The sequence below is a fragment of the Pelecanus crispus genome, chromosome 3 (assembly GCF_030463565.1).
Source record: "Pelecanus crispus isolate bPelCri1 chromosome 3, bPelCri1.pri, whole genome shotgun sequence".
Taxonomy (NCBI): domain Eukaryota; kingdom Metazoa; phylum Chordata; class Aves; order Pelecaniformes; family Pelecanidae; genus Pelecanus; species Pelecanus crispus.
Window position 1 is genome coordinate 58786660 of NC_134645.1, and position 20152 is coordinate 58806811.

The following is a 20152-nucleotide window of genomic DNA, read 5'->3' on the forward strand; positions in this document are numbered from 1 at the left end:
ATTGTGCAGTGTGAATGTTTTCAGCTAGCAAAAATTGTCAGAGTGTAGAAATGCTAAAACAGAGTAACTTCCTGCAGTTACTAGACTTAATATGTGGCTGATGAAATCAAAATACTAAAAAATAATTCAGTAAGTGCCTTAACCACAAAGATCCCCTTTATAGTTTGAAGTACTGTTTTACTGTAAAGCTGAGCTTTTGAGCCTAGTACAGTCAATAAAATACTGCGACTTTAAAAAACATAAAATATTTCTCCACTTCCCCTAGTTTATTAAAGATGGTGTAAAACAATTGTAGAAATATTGGGAATAATTATTTTATGTTCTTTTTAAATTGTGTTCTCCTTCCTTATAAATTACAGTATCTTAAGGGAAGAAAAATCTGATTTTTCCAGAAGATTTTCCCATTGGCTGTTATTTATAATCAGTTGGAATCCTGCTGAAGCTACAGGTGGTGAATGGTATAGCACACTAGTATTACAGAGATATCTCCAAAAGCCAGAATTGAATCTGTACTATTAAGTGTGAATTGGGTTTTAAAAATATTTGAATAGTATTGGAGTACTAATGTCTGTTTTGTTTGATTTATATTAGTTTATTGATCAAGAATCTTCAGGACAAGAAATTATTTTACCCTGTTATTTACCAAAATAGAGAAGATGATTACTTTTTTTTTTAATACTTCTTCAGTTTATAGTATATCAGAAAGGTGTTGATATGGGGAGGCTGACCGATAGTAAATGGACAGTACAAAGAGACTTGGGAAATTAAAGCCAGATTGCCTGTCACAAGAAGATAAATCCGTGAGGGGTACTGTGCACACTGACATCCTGCAAAAGTTTCAACAGTAGTGAACTGGCTTTTTACTAAGCCTGACATTTTCAGCCTCTCAATTTTGAAAGACTCTGAGAGACAACAGGGATGCAGGTTTAGTGAATGACAGTAGTCTGTAGTTTTTATGCATCTAATTTCAAAGATGCTTGGAAAGTATTTCATGTTTTGGTTTGTACTTTACTTGTTGGGCTGTGTGCATGCTTAAAGGTGAATTTTCCTTCCCTCTGGCATTAACACAGCAGCCTACCCACTGCTGTGCTAAATAGAAAAATTCTGGTATCACCAATTTTGCAACCTGTAGGTTTTGTTCTATGTCACATACCATAGCTAAAAAACTACCCAAGGCATTAGTGTCCCCACTTCTGAAACCAGTAGAGTTCTGTATTTTCACTGAAATTGTGCTCCCATTTCACCCTTCTGCAATCTGAAATGATTAATCTGGTTTACCCAGGCAAGCCAAGCCTCATTCCTGCTGACCAAGGCAGGACCCCTTCCCATTTCAATGGAGGGAGCTTCCCTCTGCATCTACTCAAAATCCCCAATGGTGCCAGCAGCGAAGGCTGGGGTGTCATGGTCATGGGTGTCATGGGTGTTGTTCTGAGAATTACCTGTTCATACCCACGCTTCCCTGTCTTTACGAGGAGGCCTTGTCCATTTTTTGCCTCCGACATGTGGCATCTCCAACACCACAGGATCCACTTGTGACTCGGACGTGGACCGTGGTCAGTCAGGGAAGGTGTTCTGGGCCTTTCAGTAATTTTAGGTGACACTGGGATTTCTGCTGTGTTCTGGCTCTGCTAGAAGAGTTGGCCAGCAGCAGCACGTTGTCCTTCCTGGAGGTGTTTCTTGGTGTTGCTCCTTCCAGGTGGTGACACATTGTCATGAACTAGATTTGAATCTGTTACCTGCAGAAGCTGTGATGGAAATTCAGTCCCTTTGAGTTGCTCTGAGCGTGCAGAGAGAGAGCACCTCAGAGCCAGCTCATCAGTAACGAGCGTGTAGGTTACAGTCCAGCAGAACTGGCCTGTTTTACAAATTAAAATCCAGTTATGGCTATAAACAACCTTTATTTCATACTGCAGTTGACTTATAAAGTGCCTGTGCAAAGTGCAGTGGAAAAGGCAAGCATGCTGGAGACATTAAAATAAAATGTGAAACTACTGAAGGGGGCCTAAAGTAAAGGGCAGGAGGGCAAACTGAAACAGTATGACGGATCCTTGGCAATGGTGAAACCATGAGTTGTTGCACTAGCTGCAATGTAATAGGTAGTCAACCACAGTAGGTACAAAAGGGTTAAACCTTAATGTGAGGAAAGACAGGTGCATACAGAAGAATAAATTATTTAGTCTACCACTCACCACATTCAAATCCAATATTACTGGCTCCCGGGGTGAATTCGTGAATATTGCATTGGAAGGATAGAAACTACTGTAAGGTAGTTATGTTACTTAAGGGAACACCAGTGCCGTGATGTATTATAAAAAGTTTTAAAACCAGGCTTAGCTACTTAATATCTCTCATTTTGTAAGTATCCAATATAAACATGTGGGTTGGATGTGATAGGATTTACTACTTAAACAGAGAATAACTGTGCCAGTGTGTTCTGAGCACATCACAGAGTGTAAGAAACCCTGGGCTCAGGAGGAAAACGAGCAGTTTTAAACTTTACAGTTCCAAGATACATATACATATAATCTGAAGCTGCTCTGGAGTTAAAATCTGGTTTGCACAAATTCTGCAGCTTAAGGATTTTTTGATATTACGTGGAAAACCTTCCAGTGGAAAACTGGGTAATTGAAGTGACACCAAAATTCTTAACCTTCCTGAATTCATGCTAGTTCCCTCAACGAATACCAGTGTCAGTGAACCTGTCCTTACATCATTTATCTCCTTTATCTTGTTACGAGATAGGTGCATACCAGCAAGATGACCTCCACAATGTGATGAACTCCAGAAGAGATGAAAATACTGCTTTTCACAAGAAAACTAATGAGGGTCTTCCAGTTCTTTTTCTGTTGTAATCTGCATACACTCATGTAGGGTAAAGAAGAAAAAGAGTCATGTCTTTATGTTCTGCACCCCTCTCTATACCAGCGACAGCTCCATATGCTTTGATTCTTCTAAATGCCATCCTGAGAAGTATTAGAAAGGGATGTCTGCAAGATATGAAGAGTAACTGTTCAGTTCTCTTTGGCATTAGGGTGACAAGATACAGCACGATATCTAATTTTGGTCCCAGAAGAGGTGAACAACTTGCAAACTGCGGAGGAAAGCAAGAAGAATGAAGAGGAGGTAGAAGAGTGTGCTATGTTAAGAAAGGGCGAAAGGAAAACATTTGGTTAATCTAGCAGGTGTTGGTTGTACCCCCTCCCCAAGCAATTATCTGTTTGGTAGGGTGATACCCTCTCACCTGCTTCATCCCTGAGAGGAACCGGAGCTGCCATCGCTTGTGTACAGTGGGTGTTGCTGAGTGATGAGGGCCAGGAGTCCTGCTCACACCTCCAGAGGCTGCCTAACATCAGCGACCACCTGAAGCTGCTGAGTGAGCACAGCGTCTGCTCTTTACCCACCTGTTTGACTCGTATACATGTGCTGGATTTGAAAGTTGCTGTAACTTCACGTGCCTGAAATAAACCTGGTTCTGCACTCTCTTTGGCAGGGAATCTTGTGCAGCAGATTGCAGAAGTAGAGGTTTTGCTCAGCTGCAAGCGGCTCTTGTAGGAAGGTAAATCAGGTGTAAGATACAAAAGGAGCAAAACGGAACGTGTTGACAGGATGCAGCCAAAACTTTGCAAACTTGATCTTTGACCTTTTCTCTGTAATTTTCCCAGGTTGCTATTGATATTATATAGCTGTAGTATCTTGTAATAGGACCTGATCGAGACTTAACAGGGAGACTTTACTCTGCTTTGGACTGCACTTTTTGGATTTGTAAGGGTGCAGTACTTCTTCACAGAAAATTAGTGGAAGTTTTGATGTCGGCTATACTGATCTCTTTTGTGGGACACATCAGGAACCATTAGCTTTGGTGGATGCTTCATAGTAATGCTTTTCTTTAGTCTTAATATGTTTGAGGACTATGTCTACAACCAGTCTCCTTTTGCTGCTTGTGCTCCATGCTTATGTTTTCAATTAATTTTGGTACATAGGCATGTTGAATCATTACAGAACACATTTTAACTTATTCTTCCAAATATGTCAGCTGCCGAACAGATGAAATGCATTGTTTGGGGTGGGGGGTGGGGGAAATCATCCTTTTTCAATTAAGTTAGTTGCTTAATGAAAATGCAACAGAAGACTTATGTTTCTTCTGCCTTTTTTTCAGTGCTCCACTGCAGCTATGTGGCTTTCAAACTTTGAAAACAAACTTCACCCTTACCTACCTTGTGGTTTCTAGTGTATTTTCAGTGACCCATAGAGAAGATCATGCTGTCTGGTCTGCTTTAGAGTTGGTTAATTCCAAAAACTTGTCTCTGTCCAGTGTCACTACACTCTGCAGGTGGATCTTGACATAATTTGATCTGTGTGGTTTAGCTGGGTTAACTAGTAACTTACTTTGTTTTCTCTCTTTTTCATCTTTCAGCCATGTTTTCTGCTGAGATATCTTTGTGTTAGCAATTCTTCATTGTAATTACTTTAAAAGTGAGTAAGAATACGTTGATACTTGTTTGGAATGAGATTTTGTGCAGCAGTTCCTGAAGTTAGGTTTGGAATGTGCTATATCTTTTAGTGGCCTTAGACTTTGTCTTTAAATAAGCTATGGCAGGCTTGTGACAAGCCCCAATTAAAAAGAGGCATCCGATGGATCTAAGGAGATCTCAAAGTTGGTGACTGAATTATCTGATTTGTCTTCATGAAACCCACAACGTGAGAATGAGTATACTTTGAAAATGGTAGAAGATGAGATAAAAATGAAATGCATGGTGGGTAACAAAATTCTGGATTTTGTTGCTAGAGCAGGTTGTATAAGAAATCCTTCAGGCAACAGGCAAGGATGTGCCTTCTAACATCCCACATGCAGTCTTTGGGGGCACTGGAGGAGGAGGAGAGATACTGAAGAGAAAAGGGCTGCTGACAGCGCTCAGGTTTGCAAGTGCCTAGTGAGCATCTTCCACCACTCATGAGCGAAACGGGCTATTGCTTTGACCCAGTAAGCCATTTTTTAAATTCTTATAATTCTGTCTCAGTTGGACAAGAAAAAAAATGGAAAGGTTGCACTGGGAAGATGTGATGCTGTATAGAGATGTGTGACGTCAGTGAATGTTTCACTGCTTTCACAATTTTAACCAGTTTTGTCTGCATTGGTTGGCCTCATTCACCTGATAAACAAGGAGCAGTATCTCACCACAGGTTAGTGTCGGCTGAGAAAGGAGAAGCCAGTTCTGGCACCCGCTTCTGGCCCCTCTCATGAGTAAGAACAGGGGTCACTTACTTGCAGAAGTTGTGAAGATAATGGATTGCTTTCTGGGAACATGTATCTCTGACACGAGTTATTTGTCTGGGCAAATTGTACCTGGGCTGAGGAATTTTTGGCAAATGGTCAAAATTATACTGGATTTGGCTCAGTAAAAGTGGAATGATTCAGGCCTTTGGGTGGATTCCTAAATTGTTGGCACTGCAAGTAATTATCCAGCCTAATTTTTTTAAATGGTGCAAAGGTTTACCTGGAGACAAAGCCACCACTGAAGATGGAAGCCTGGGCTTTTGTGAGGCTATCTGAGAAATGTCTCCTCTCCTGAGACTGGCAGACCTACCCTGCAGAGCTGCTTGACAGTCGTCGTCCGTAATGCAAATTCATTTTGGGATAAACTTGCTTTTTCTTCTTGATTTCATTCGCAGTGGTTCTTGACATCTTCTTTAACTGTGGAACAAAAGAAAAAAACCTCAGTTTGAACTGACAAGTAAATTCTTATATAACTTTCCAAACCCTTGGAGAGAGCTGTTGTAATTACACTGCGGGTTTTACTTTTTTATAGCTGTAAGTGCTAATTCATATAACTCCAAAGTGAATCACTTGTTTGAATTGTTTATATTACCTCTGGGCTTTGATGCAGGGCTCAATAAAGTCACTCTGTAATTATTTTTGAAGTTGTCTATATAGTTACATGAATATCATGTTGCCAGAGCATCACCTCAGCAGTTAGTCAGTCTGTATTGTAAAATAAAATGTAATCCAATGAGCATTTTGTAAACCTCTAACTGCTGTTTTCAGTCTTATTTCTGTTAATGTAATAGGAGTCTTCTTTTCAGGTGCCTCTCGTACATTGTCTGAGTCTGTTGTGAGTATCGTGAGGGGGAAAAGAAAGAAGTTCCTCTCTGAAAAAGTTTTCAATTTCTTACATTTCTAGATCTGCCTGATACAAACTCAGGTTTCTGGAAGAAGTATTTCTTCTTCTAAGAAATTACTTAGATGTTTTCTAAAATGCAGAAGGCAGATTTGCAGCGTCCTAAGGGAACTGGTCACATTAAACAAATGCTTGCTTATGTACCAAAAGCCTGTGTGCTGCATGGCTTTGTGTACTGGGCACATGCTCTGGTGCCTTTAGGTGTGTAAGTGGAATGGTGACGTAAACAGACGAAACATGAGCAAAGCTTCAGCAGTGCATCCGTAAAGCTAGCCACATTCAGCAGTGCTGCAAGTGAAGTTTTGATTACTGTTAATGACTGTGTTCTTCTGAAGTGAGCTTTGAGCTGTAACGTTTATCTTGAATCTCGTCTGATTTTATCTACCTGCATTCAGATGTTTACTGAATCAAGGCATTGATACGTTGGCCTCCTTTAAGCTAAACAGTTGTCTGAAACTGAAAATTCCAGTGTTCTCTATCTGCAGTAAGTATTTGCTTATGGTTTCTTTTTGGGGGTTGCCATGGTTATCGTCGCAGAACAGAATTGTGCTACCTAGGAAGGTGAGTTTCAGAAACAAAGGTGACAACTGGCCAAATGTGGTAGCAACTGTTGGTTTTTTTAGCTGGTAAAGTTGTTTGCACTTATAATAGAGACTTTACAAAGGCCCGCTTTAATTTTATTTCATTTTTAAAGAATGATACCAATAAAGTTCACCCAAAGTTACTGGCTAATCAAGGCAGGGATTTAATTAGAACTTGAATCTGGGTGCAGCAAAATTCCACTTGAAATTAATGAAGTACCAATGAGGAAAAAATTTTGCTTGCTATATTGCAAAGTGCAGCTCTGCTATGGAAATCAAAGCAGTTAATAATTATGAAGCATTTTTAAATGTTTCTGTAGCCCTACAAACTCTCACTATTTTTCACATTTCCAGGATGCTAGGCAAACACATGCTGTATGTGCTCTTGCTTCTTCACTGACACTTGTCAGTGTCTACTTAGCGTTTCTCTTGAAGACTTTCACATACTTGCACAGCAAAGTATGCCAAAAGTGTATATCTGAGCAGAGGAGAAACTCCCATTCCACAGGTTCAGTGGTGTTGTGTAGATAGTGGCAAACACTGATGCTGGTTTTTTTATGCAAAGAAATTAATCAAAAAGCAGACAATCCAGAATATGTCTTCTGTGTGTTCTGGCATAAGAAAAACTTTAATGATGGTGTCCCTGGTGTTACAATCAACATAGTAAAATGTGTTCAAATGTTAACCTTTCAGACATCATTAACAGTTGTTTTGGAAAAGGTTAGCTACCGCTGTAGCACAGAGATGTTAAATTCATCACCTTTGGAGTTCTAATCATTAAGGCTGGGATTTTGCATTTCATAGGAAGCAAGGCTTCTGAAGGAAAGATTGATAAGGAATAAGGGGGCTAGGTTTCTCATAGAAAACTCTATTAAAACGTTACAAAATAGTAAGACTTGGTGTGTTATGTGGGTTTTGTATGAGCATTGGGAGGCCCATGTTTACTTGCTGAATCAGCAGATGTGATGTCCTGGAACTTGGAAAGCTTAACCAAGGCCATGATCGCCAAATACCTACCCCTTCCCCAGGTAATTTGAAGAATGATGGCTTCCATGTTTATGTTGCAGTGAAGGATATCCTAAACATTGCAACCACTAACATTACTAATGTTCTTTTGGTCATGAAGTGTAATGTTGATAGCAAAGTGCCAGTATGTTCCTATTATATATAAGGGAATCCAGATTTTTACCTTTTTTTTTTTTTTTTTTTTTTTTAGTTCTAGTTTGCAGTCCTCTTTGAAAGTAATCTGAAGGGTTGCCTGAGGAATCTTTGCTTCCCTGATGAAGGTCTATTAGCTCTTCAAATACCATGAGAAGTGCCAGAAGGCCATATGCCTCATCTGACCGCTTTTATGTTAGAAATCCTTCTGCTGGGAGAACGTGATTTCATCAGCAGCAGAAGTAACTATAGGTTGAGACACACCATCACTTTGGCATGTGAGATGTTCTTTGTGCTGAACACATGTTGCCTGGAACCCGGGTGCAGGCCCCGTGTCGGGAAACATTTTGTGCCGTTGTCTTAATAGAAAAATGAGCTTTCCATAAGTGTGTGCCATATATGCACCGCTGTGGATGAAACTGTGGGCTCCTGACTATGTTAGCCAATTTAAAAGGCTTGAAAACAAATGTGTCTTGGCCTATATTATCAGATGCTGCTGCTATATGCTATACACCAAATACTTATCTAGTGTGATAGTGTGACTTCAGAATGCCTTTTACTGAAAGAATAGCCCATGAACGTTGTCCAGGAGCAAAACAAGGCTGCATCCAGTGTACTTCAAGACAGTGAATTACTGCTTGCTTGTTCTGGTTTTCCGGGGTGGAGAGCATGGCTCAAGAGTTAGCGTGGGCTGGAGACCGTTCCCGGTGGTCAGGTTGGATGTGGCTGTTCTGTTTTGAGGTTTAGTGAATATTTACCTGTATGGAGGTGATCAGACTGCCAGTTGGCCTCCAGGCCACCTGTGGCCCCGGCGTTGTTTATTCCACAAGTAAATACCTAGCCAGTGGCATGATTTGTTCTCCGAGTCCCTTTGGAATATTCATGTTATATTTGAAATTGAAACAGTTGATTAATTTTAGCTCTATACAACTGGTGGTTGGTTGGGGTTTTTTTCTTTTTAAGCTGATGTTTTGCAATTCAACCATTCCTCTTGTCTTATGTCAACTTCACTTTGAGTTGCCAAGCTGTAGTGGAAATTCACTCCTCTCTGTTTTTTGTATGGGAGGTGGTCAGCTAAAGCTCACTATTTGCATTGAGGTTACAAGCAGCAAGCTTAAGCCTATCATCATCTTCAATAGAAGACATCAGCAGTGGCTTAGTGTTTCTGGAGTAGCAACCAATCTGCACTGTTACATTAAACTGGATCATGATGGGGAAATCTCAGCTTGCCACCTCCTTGCCATGTGTTTCTATTCTAAAGAGCTTCTAGCTTGTTGGTGGAAGTGAATGCTTCTGACCTGTACAGAGCCCTAGAAATTCTCCTGTATGTATATGTTGGCTTATAGTCAAAACATGCTGTGATTCAGAGGTACACAGAAACAAAAATACCAATATACTGACTGCATTTTTTTTTTCCAATCTTTATTTAGGTACTTCCTTTCCCGAGCCAGGTGGTCTACAACAGAGTTGGAAAGTGTGGGAGTCGAACTGTGGTTTTGCTTTTGAGAATTTTATCAGAGAAACATGGATTCAACCTGGTTACATCTGACATCCATAACAAAACAAGACTGACCAAAAATGAACAGGTGAGTTACCTCTGCTCATCTTAGATCCTGTTTTCTTACTATGTTTGTGAAACTGAGAAACAAAGGCATATGCTAGCAGAAATCGTATTGAAAATGTGTACTGCTACTTTGACCTAAGTGATCAGCCAGCATTCATCATCCTCTAAGTGGCTTCAGTTAATAGGAGAAATGGATGGTGGAGCCAAGAGCAGCACGGTGTGGAAGCTAACAACAAAAACTAACTTCCAGTAAGCCAGCTCTTCAATTTAGTCAGCATAGCAGTTAGTCCAGCAGAGAGGCAAGAAGGGTTAGTACAAGTGAAGTTAGGTGCCAACAGCTTCTGGGACCTGTATTAATGTATCTGCAGGGCACAGCCATTTATCATATAAGCAGGCCAGCTTATTCAGACCTAGCTTGGGTCTCTTTAAGCGCAGCAGGAGTAAATAATAGCCAACAGGGTTGGGGTTTTTTTTTTGCTCGCTTTCTTATTTCACTTCTAGTAATCACTGCTTCAAAAAGGTGTTTCCCAGGGCTGTGCTAGCCCATGTTGCTGTAGTCTGACACGTCCTTGATCCTGTCTCACCCTCTTGCTCATCTGCCTTTTTCATGTTCTCGCACAACCCTCACTAAAGCAAGTAAAAATACTGCGTGAAACCTCTTTACCCAGACACCCCTTTTCATGTTCCCTTAAAGTTTTAGAGGGCATAATTTTTGCAGCTTTGATTCCACAAAAGATCCAGTTATTTAAATTCCTTTGCATTTAGGGTAACCATGTGCCCTCTGTGAGCATCACTGCCATCAGTAGGTATTGACGCAAGTAATACAAAAAACCTCAGGCTCCAAAGTGTACGGATGTAGTCAGATGCCGTACACACAACTGTTGTACACGTTGCCCACAGCTGCTATTTTGATCTGCTGATCAGGTAAATGCCGTAATAACTGCCTGCGTCACTCCTAGGAATAGCAGCCTGCAAGCCACAAAAGGATGTATGCGATGATGAAAATACGGATGTGGGTCTGCCAGTGGCATTGTGCTGTGATTGGCGGTGATTTATTTGTAGCCTGTTCATGAGCATAAGTTTGTTATTTTAGATACAGCAGTTCATTCCAAATGGAAATTCGGGAGCAGATATTGCTCCTGCAGGTCCCACCTTCCTCCCTTCCGATGTGGCTGTCAGGGTCCCACCAGCAGCCGGCTCACCTAACCCCACATGGCGCTCAAGTTCGGCCTCAGGCGGGGACCGGCTGGCCAGGGCTGCCACGCCAGACCTACGGCCTCTGTGCACGGCTGTGTGCAACACCCCAGTGAAAGGCTGGGGGCGGGGGGACGACAGCGTCCCCCCACTGCCCTTGCCTGTGGCTGAGGGAAGGGGCAGAGCCCTGGGCTCCAGCTACTGCAGCATCCCTCTGTGTATCCCACTGGGAGCACCACAGAGCCTGGGGAGTTCACAAAATCATCCCGTCAGGTCGGGGTCAAATCATCCTGTGCTACAGGGCCTGCCTGGTTAGTTTTTCTTCTTAACTCGATATCGGATAGGGGATTTCTGTGGGTATGACTACTTTTGTGTTTGGGGTTGTTTGGGTTTTGTTTTGACTATGTCCTTCATCAAGTTTCATTGCTGACTGGGAGGCGCATCACAAAACCTAAAAACCTTTCAGGCTTTAATAATCACCAGCTTTCACCCTCGTCAGCTACTTTGTTTCAGTTCTGTTCTGCCTTTCTCTGGTAGGTGGATTGTTCTTTATTAAACATGATACAGGATCACATCTCAACAGTCTTCCATGCTTTAGTCCAGCATGTGGAGATTCCAGAGAGGCCCCAGACTTGTTTTTGATGCAACCAATACACTGACAGAGGATAAATATCTGCATTACTTTTTGCACTGCAGAAGCTGTTGTGTTACTAGACAGCGAATGTGCTGGAACACGGATGGTGCTAGATGTATTGCTACAGAGTTGATGATTTACTCTATAGATTGCCCTACTATAACTTGAGTCTCTTTATTTTAATTTATGGCTTATTTACATAGTTACAATAGGTTCATAATTTAATGAGTACTTTTGCTGAAAAGTGCCTTTGATCGTGAGGAAACATGCCTGGAGACAAACTGTTCTGTTGTTCAGGGTATTTTTAGTTGTCTTCTCATTTTTTATGAGCAGAACATGAAAAAGTAAATTATTTCTCCCACCTTTAATGTGGTGTACGCAAGAGGAAACTAAGAGAATGGATGGTCTCAGGCTCCAGGCATTGGCACGAGAGAAGAGAGAGCTGGGCTGGGTTGTAGGCTCCCAGCGTGAGCTTGGGCTTCGTGCTCGAGGTGATATGTCTCTCTTCCTTCTGTCATTTTGTGTCCTGTGTTTGGGTAAAGCCCTGATCCAGCCAAGACTTTGCTGTAAATATTTATCTTATACAGTCTGCTGTTGTTAAATAAAGCTAAGCATGTAGGTGTTCTTAATGACTGCAGAGATTGCACACAGTCCATATTCTCATTGCCTTTTCCAGTCTCCTTCCTACTAAGAAATTTTCCTGAATTAGTGCGCCTGCTTGCAATTAGAAGTGCAGCCTTTGAACATCGATGGGCATAAGGGAGTGAGTTCTGGAAACAGATGAGTTAATCTGTGCCTTACCATTTGCTATAATATTTCCAAGTAAATTAAATACAGAAAATAATACGTAGTGTTCTTGTATACAAAGCCAATCTAATTGGTGTGGCTTTAAAATGACACATGTATTGTTGCAAAATGAATTCTGCCTCTTCCCTGACTTCCCTCCTCCTCCATTTTTTTGCATTCAGAGATGTAAGAATAAGTATGCTTATAGATACGCAAATACTGATCACATACAGGAGTAATTGATAGTTTATCAACACATCGTTTCCCTCTACCAGCCATCTTTATGGCTGTGCAGACAGCTTTATATATAATTCCAGTTTAACACACTAAAAATCCATCACTAATTTTTCTTAAATGCTTTTAAAGATGGCAAATGGTCATAGCAGCTTGGGGAGTGTAAGAAATTCTTGAAACCATTCCAAATTTTTGAGAGCTGAAATTGAAGATCTAGTCTCATTCCTGTGAGTTGTTTATGGAAATAAGTACTGAGATGAAAGTGATACACCAAATACCTGTAGATACTTGTGTCTCCTGGACCCTACATGCCTTCAGTAGAGACCAAAACCAGTAGAAGGTAAACAACTCACAAGAAAGACAGATACACAAAAATTCTTGTCCTGTTTGTATCAATGTTTTGGAGACCATAGTGTCATCCAGCTGACCTTGTATGGAAAATCCCAGTTGCCTCACCATTTTTGTACATTTTGATCTCAAATTTTCTCCCAGTGAAATACTGCAGCTTAAAAAAGTAGTAACATGTTGGCTGTTGTCTGGGCAGGATTATTATCTGGTTATTTTTTTGTTACCAGTAGAATTTACCTATTACAAATCTCAAACCAAACAGGACTGCTCTGAGCAGACAGTGCAGGCAGCTGGCCTTTTCCAGAAGAGGGAAAGAAGGTGTTGTCTCTCCCAAGTCTGAGTTGAGTTTTTGTGCAGGAACAATGCTGTGGCTGGAGCAAAGCCATCCTCCACGTTTCTTCCCTTTCGGGGAGGGCCCCATCCAGTCTTTCTCTCAGAGTCATTTCACTGTGCCATCTGCTGGATTGTTATTTGTAATGCAGCAACAGCTGAGTACAAACACACTGACGATGCTGAGCCATTACAGTTTGATTTCTTCAGTATGGCCAACTGAGATCCTACAGTGGTAGTGTAGGACAGTAGACAAGGAAAAACCTTTCCCCTTGGAGTGTTGCCTCTTGGTGTTCTTGTTCTGGTGGGCTTTAAGGTTTAAAAGCAGCTTATGATTTACAGTATTGCCTCTGTTTGCAAATCTGGCCTTGTTTAAAGGTCTGTTGAAAAGTCAGTGCAGAAAATGAATTTTGGAGAAAAATTTAGAATAAAAGCTTAAGCAAGGAGTCACAATGGTAGAAAGATGTTATGCTAGGGAGCAAATCAGCATCTAGGCTAAAGACTGTTACTTGTAATTAATTGGTGTTGGGTTGGAGGTGGAATTGCTTTGGGTTTCTTATGGCCATGTGGTTTATCTTTAGATCCCAGATATTTCTGTCATTGGGAGGGCAATGTCATGGGCTCCACTGGTGGATGCGAGCACATGGGCACAGGGTGCCACCACCTTCCTCTCCCCACATGCTCTTGTGTCCTGGCATTTGCATCTCCCTGGGTCCTTGTTTAGCAGCATTAACTCTCCGGTGCAATTTAGTTCATTTCAAAAGCAAATTACTATCATTTTCTGCACTGTCTTAGTGAAACAGCTAAAAGTTAACTCCCTCTGGAGAGCTTGGCAGCAAGAAAGAGGACTAACTCTTTACAGGCCCTTATCGTAGCGGGCACGTGCTCCTTTCAGTCTTCCCCCAGATATTTTTATAGCTGCTTCTTCCAAACATGGATGTGTTCTGGTTCATCTCTCCCCTAACGGTGTTTGCCAGGGTAGTTTAGCTTCTGCTGCTTGTGCCTTTTCATCTCTTTTCAAATTTAGGTTGGTTTAAGACCATCTCCTAGGTGATCTGTGCTTATATGTATATCTCTCTCCTGCATCACCCATTCCATCCAAAGGTACTTCCTTGCCTCAGCTCTCATCCTCTGCTCACTCTTCCTCTCTGCGGGTCCTCTACACTAATCATCTTGTGAAAAAAAAAACAACAAAAAGCCCCCAAACAAACAAACCAAAACAAAAACCCAAACAAACAAAACTCACACCACAAAAAAAAAAAAAACCAAAAAAAAAACCAAAACCAAAAAAACCCCCAAAGAAAACCCACTAGAGACCTTACTCTTCTGGGAGACATTGGAAGATTATATTATCATTATTATTATTATTATTATTAAACATAATCTTAAAAGGAAGGCTGATCACTAGGTATTCCTGACCAATGTGTTTGGCTTGTTAGGCTGAAATCAGTTCAGCACAGTGGGATCAGAGAGAGAGAGGCCCATGGGAAATATGGCCACAATTTGCATGTGGCCATGAGCCATCACAGTTATTTATTTTTCCCTCCTGACATCTGTGTGTTGTTTCTGTTGAGCCTTGCTTACCCTTTTGGCAATGTTTTTAAAAGAATGTTTTTTGCTTGTTTGTTCATAGGCACATTGTAGCTCTGTCCACATCTGCTTACAAGTCCAGTTGATCATTAAGTGTCTAAATAAGAAAGTACTTCAAGTCAAAACAAAATTCTGTGTCTGCTTTGGAGTAAGCTATTATCATAGCTCAAGAGACTGAGTTTGGTAGCAAGAGATAAAAAAAAGCCAAGAGCCAGATGCTGTCCTGCTCTCTGTGCATCTTTCCAGACTCCCTTTGCTCCTGAGGCAGAAGTGCCCCTGCTAGTCCAGCAGCAGGTTGGCACGAGCCTGCCGCTGGCATCAGGTGAAGTGCAATGGGAGATGTGGTGGTGGCAGTGAAATGGGAATCAGCCCTGCACCAGCAAATTGCTACCAGCCACAGGGTGAGCTGAGGGGCAAGGGAGGCTTGCGTGGTGCTTTGTAGCACTCATATATACCCCCCCACACACACACACACACATTTATCTAGCAGTATTATATTAAAGCTGCCTGTTGTCTTAAACTCAATGAGATTACTTTGTATGGGTATACTATCTTTACATTTCCGTATGTATGCTCTAAAGATGGGTTTTTGTTTATTCCAAGATGGAATTACGGTGGTGACCATAGTGGCATGAATAGATTTTTTTTCCCATATCAATAACTTCCTTCTGCCATCTTCCTTCCTTCATTCGTGCAGATAGAGTAACACAGGTAAAATGCCAATATAACATAAAGCTTCATACAGTTCTGAGAATTTCACTTCTCCTGTAACTTGTCTGGGTAAAAACAAAAAAAGAAGCCAATTGAGGCACCTGATACCCAGCCTCTAGAGTTTTCCCTTGTTTCATTCTGCAAGGTATATGAATATAATTTTTTGGCAAAGTTACCAGTCCTAAAGAAATGTCGGCTTACTTGGTTTACTAGGAAAGCCTTTGTCTCTTCAGAGCATTAACAAACTATACTCAATTACTTTGTGCCAATTATTGCAAAGTTTCCTGGGCTTTCTAATTCTGGTCTGGGCAAGCTCTGCTCTTCAGGTTTATGAATTTCTTGGTCATAACATTTATATTGTACTGAAGGAGCTGTGTAAAGACCTGTTTGTACTTGAATTAAACAGTCCAGAGTCCAGATACAACTGACTAAAGCAGGGGATCTATGCCTGGGTTTACAACCTTTCTCAGACCTTATATACCTTGATACACTTTCTCAGACCTAATATGCCTTGATATAAAAGGTCTATACCTAATATGCCTTGATGCACTCAAACTAGTTTGACAGGAAAAGGCCCATCCTGAGAAGATGGACAAACTGAACTGTTTTCTTCAGTCCTCATCATACATGTATGTGTATAAAATTGTTGAAGGCAGAGGAAAAGTAGGGAAAAGTATATTAGTGTGTGCACTCTTATTCAGTCCTAGAAGATAATAGCTGTAGCTTGTGTTGTCTGAAAGAAGGCGGCAACATTATGTGTCCTAGGAACAAAACAGAGAATGAAAGATGGATGAGAAGCAGTAAAATGTGACAGACAGTGTAAAAACCATGACTAAATATCAGTATATTGAAACTGGGATATAGAAGGAAAAAAACTGACAGTTGCTGTCCCTTAAATGTAGTTTAATATTCGTTATGGCATGGACATCACTTTCTACCATGCTCTTCAGGCTTTTAGTGCAGTAACTCATCACATGCCAGTTTATCTTGACCACGTAACAGGCTGGACCCAATGTTTTTTTCCTTGTTTTGTCTATGTCAGCTATAGCATTCAAGTTTTAAGAAATAATTTTTCTTTTTAATTAATGTCCCCTAATGGTGTTTAAATTTAGTATATGAATTGATATGACTCAAATCAGAATGTTTGGTTCACCTGCTCTTTTTCTTTTTTCCAGTTTATGAATTTCTGTTACTTTCCGTACTACTTTCTGCTATCCATATTTTCAAATGCATTTGTGTTCAGTGTCCATAATATAGCCTGCATTTGAGCACAGAACAGAAAATCTGAAAATAAATCTTAGGAAATTAATAGTAAGGAAGCAAAATTAACCAGGACGTCTCGACTCTCTAGCATGATGTTCCACTAGACACTTTCAGTTTCCTCTAGATCATAGCTAGAACTCAGCTTACACAACAGAGACAGTCATATCTGCAGTGTGCAGTCTTCAATATATGGTGTTTACATTGTTCCATTTTAATGATCTGAATATTTAAATAATCTATTTTTTAAAAAAATTAAAATGTTGTGAATGTGCCTGAACTAGAACTTAGCATCATCTTTCTAGAAGTGCCTGTTTGATTTGTACTCTTTTAATTTGCTGTATTAGTAAAAGGAATAGAAAGAGCTGATTTCTATATTTAAACAGGCAATTCATTCAGTGTTTTGGCAATGTTGGCAATTTTTATTGTTATATGAAAATGGTCATTGGCTCGGCTCCCACTTTCTCTTACAGTTTCAGACATTTTACATTTTGGCATCCTGGTGAATAGAGCCAGTGGCTTCAGAGTGCAGCTGCCACTTGCAAAGCTCTGGTGCAGATTTAGGCAGGGTTTAGATTTTTCCTTTAGTTTTTGCCTTTCCTTAAACTGATACCCACTTTTGGAAGTACCTAAGCTCCATGATAGCAGGATGGTGTCTGCAGCTTAACCTTTCTTGCTTAGACGTTAAAAAGTAGTTGTGCTATCTTGATGACGGTGTTTGGGTGGGTAGTGGGGAAGGAGTTCTTGAGGAATTCAGACTTGAAAATTACATCATCATATGTTGTTTGAGAGTTATATTTGTCTCAAAATGTGCATTGACATAACATGGAAAATTTGATTTGTTAATTCTTTTTAGATGGAATTGATTAAAAACATAAGCACTGCTGAGCAGCCCTATTTATTCACTAGACATGTTCATTTCCTCAACTTCTCAAGGTAAGGCATTTTTTCAGTTAAAAATCTTTTTTATTGATTTCTAGTAATTGTAATACATAGAACATTTTCCCTTCTTTTTTACATATAAACAATACAATGTACTTTTATTTTTTTCCCTCTCCTTTCTGGCACTGGAAGTCACATTCAGAAAGAAGTTTGGTTTTTTTTTTCCCTGTGTTCTCTTTGCTACAGAATAGTTATGTACAGTATGTTTGAAAAGCCAGGATGCTGTTGGATGCCTTTGCCTCCAAGATGATCTTGGTTTATAACATTTCCAGCCAACATGCATGAGATGCTAACTTGGGTCTTTAAACTGTGCACTTGTGTTTTAAAAGTGGCGGCTCACTGTTGTGAATGTTTCATCTCTGTACAGTCAGATACTAATACAAGCCTGAAAACTCCACTGAGTTAAATTATTTTGTACCTGGAATGACTCTTCACCAATTTAACCAATTTCATTTTGTTCTGACAAAATAGTCCCCATTCCACATGGTACAGAAGTATTTCTAAACGATGCAAACGGATTATGCTCTGTATCAGGGGAGTACAGTCCCTTCTGGCAGCTATTTAAAAGCATGAGCAAGACTCTAGAGACATTTATAGCACAGAATGTGAAGAAAATTGAATTTGGATTAAACTTCTGAGGAGTTTTTGGAAGGATGTGAATGAGTGATGCCAGTTAGCATTTAGCCAGGACACAGAAGTTAAAGCTGACTGCCGATGGTTATTGCCCAGGCTGTAAATTTAATTTGGAAATTGTATTCAGGAACCATGCCACCTGCGCCACTAGGTTGGACTCCTCACATTTAGATAAAAAAATTTCTGTAGAACTGTGAATTTTCTGCAGATCTGGGCAAGAGCTTGCCTAACTTCACAGCATTGTTTACATGGTAATGTCAGTGCATGTCCTTTGAATGTATGGCTTCAGGCATGGGTAGACAGTGTAGTAAGACATGATAAAAAATTGTTGTTTTGTTTTGTTTTAGAAAATAATGTGTTTTTAGCAATTGGAAATTCACTTGATATATAACTTAACTATGGGCATGATTTCATTACATGAAAACAAGAAGAGTTAAACAAAATTCTGATCTTCTGTGTTCTCTATTCTGATTCCATGAGAGTTCCATTTCTAATGTATTACCTTTAAAGAATAAAACTAATTAGAATAGGACTTCACATCTTTGGTAAATTATCTCTTCTCTCTGCTGAAATGCAAGATCAAACAAGTAGCCACACCTAAGGGTGAAAGGGAAGTTTCTTGATTAAACTGATTTTTCAGAGATGGTGCTCAACATTAGGTACATGAGGAAAAGATGAACATCGTTACCTCTTGCTGCTCCCAAGATCCCATTTTCTATACATATGGTACATCCTTGCCCAATAGGCAACGTTTCTTCTGTAGTGTATCCATGAGATGAAATCGCTCTACATTTTTCTTCCAATACAAATTTGTGAAAATAATAAAAATTATACAAGATGTATAAAAGTATTTGCAGCTTCCTTTTTGGTTGTTCCTTGTAAACCTGAAAAACGTCTTTTTTTGTTTTATTGAGAGGACACTTGGTTTAACTAGTAGCTGTAGAATAGTGAAAAGGCTGATGAATCTTTTAAATGAGACATCATTGAAGTGCATCAACATTTCTTATTTTTGGTTTAGCATTTCCTAGTGTTTTGTGATAAACATTTTTGAGAGTTTTAGTCTTTAGTTTTAAAATTTATTGGCAGTCTTATATCTAATAGTGAAATAGCATGTTGAATATTTTCTCTGTTCCTTAATTCCAGGGTGATTTTTTTTAAAAAACTGAATTTCATTAGGAACTGGAGTGTCAAGTATTGATTTTTCTAGAGATTTCAAGAATGTGATTTAAATACACATTATAAATATTACAGGATTGTGAAAGCATTTTAGTTTTGCTTGGTTGTTGGTTTGGTGTTTTGTTTGGGGGTTTTCTTTTTTTGAAACTATTCCCTTGTAGACCTTCTCTAATGGATAGCTGAACTCAAATTGGCTGTGGAATATGGTTCTTCACATTTGCCCCAGCTTTTCTGCCAGCTCAACATAAAAGCTGTGCAATACCCCAGAAACTAAAAGAATGAGGGTCAAAGTATCAATGTGGTGTTTTCTGGCTGACAGCTGAAGACCTCAGACAGCAGCTCACCATGAGCAGCCAGGGCAGCGGGGAGTGGGGCGGATGTGCAGGGACCGGTAGGAGACAACAGACTCCTGACTGCAGGCTGAGGGCAGCTTCAGATCCGTGAAAGGCTCAAAGATCACCTTGAAGACTGAAGAATCTGACTTTGGTGAAACCCCTTGCTCCTTCCAAAGGAAAGGCTGAGGCTTTCCACATGCCATTGTAGCAGAGCCATTACTGGAAATCATGAATTTTTGCAGGGGTAGCCATCCTGGGCATTAGTCCAGTGGCCAAACTTGCTTCTCTTGTTTGGCATTTTATACCTTTGAAACCAAGTTTTTGTTTGCAGGAAGGGATACAGAATGCTTTATTCTCCTCCCTCCTGCATGTATTGTGCTGGCAGTCAGGTTGGAGATAGAAGGCATGTTATCTTTGCTGCTCTTTTGGTAAGCTCGAAGGTCACTGTTGGGACAAAAGGAGTCTCTTCCACTTGCCTTGCACTTCTCTGGTTGAGTGCT

At 40.2% G+C, this 20152-nt stretch overlaps 1 protein-coding gene across 1 annotated transcript in view; it reads left to right on the top strand.

The window, feature by feature from the left end:
• UST (uronyl 2-sulfotransferase) overlaps positions 1-20152 on the top strand; it is a 168283-nt gene that overhangs the window by 76412 nt on the left and 71719 nt on the right. The window contains exons 3-4 of the mRNA XM_075708146.1: positions 9346-9501; positions 17423-17502. Of these exons, the coding sequence (XP_075564261.1) occupies positions 9346-9501; positions 17423-17502 (236 nt within the window). The remainder of the gene's footprint in view (positions 1-9345; positions 9502-17422; positions 17503-20152) is intronic.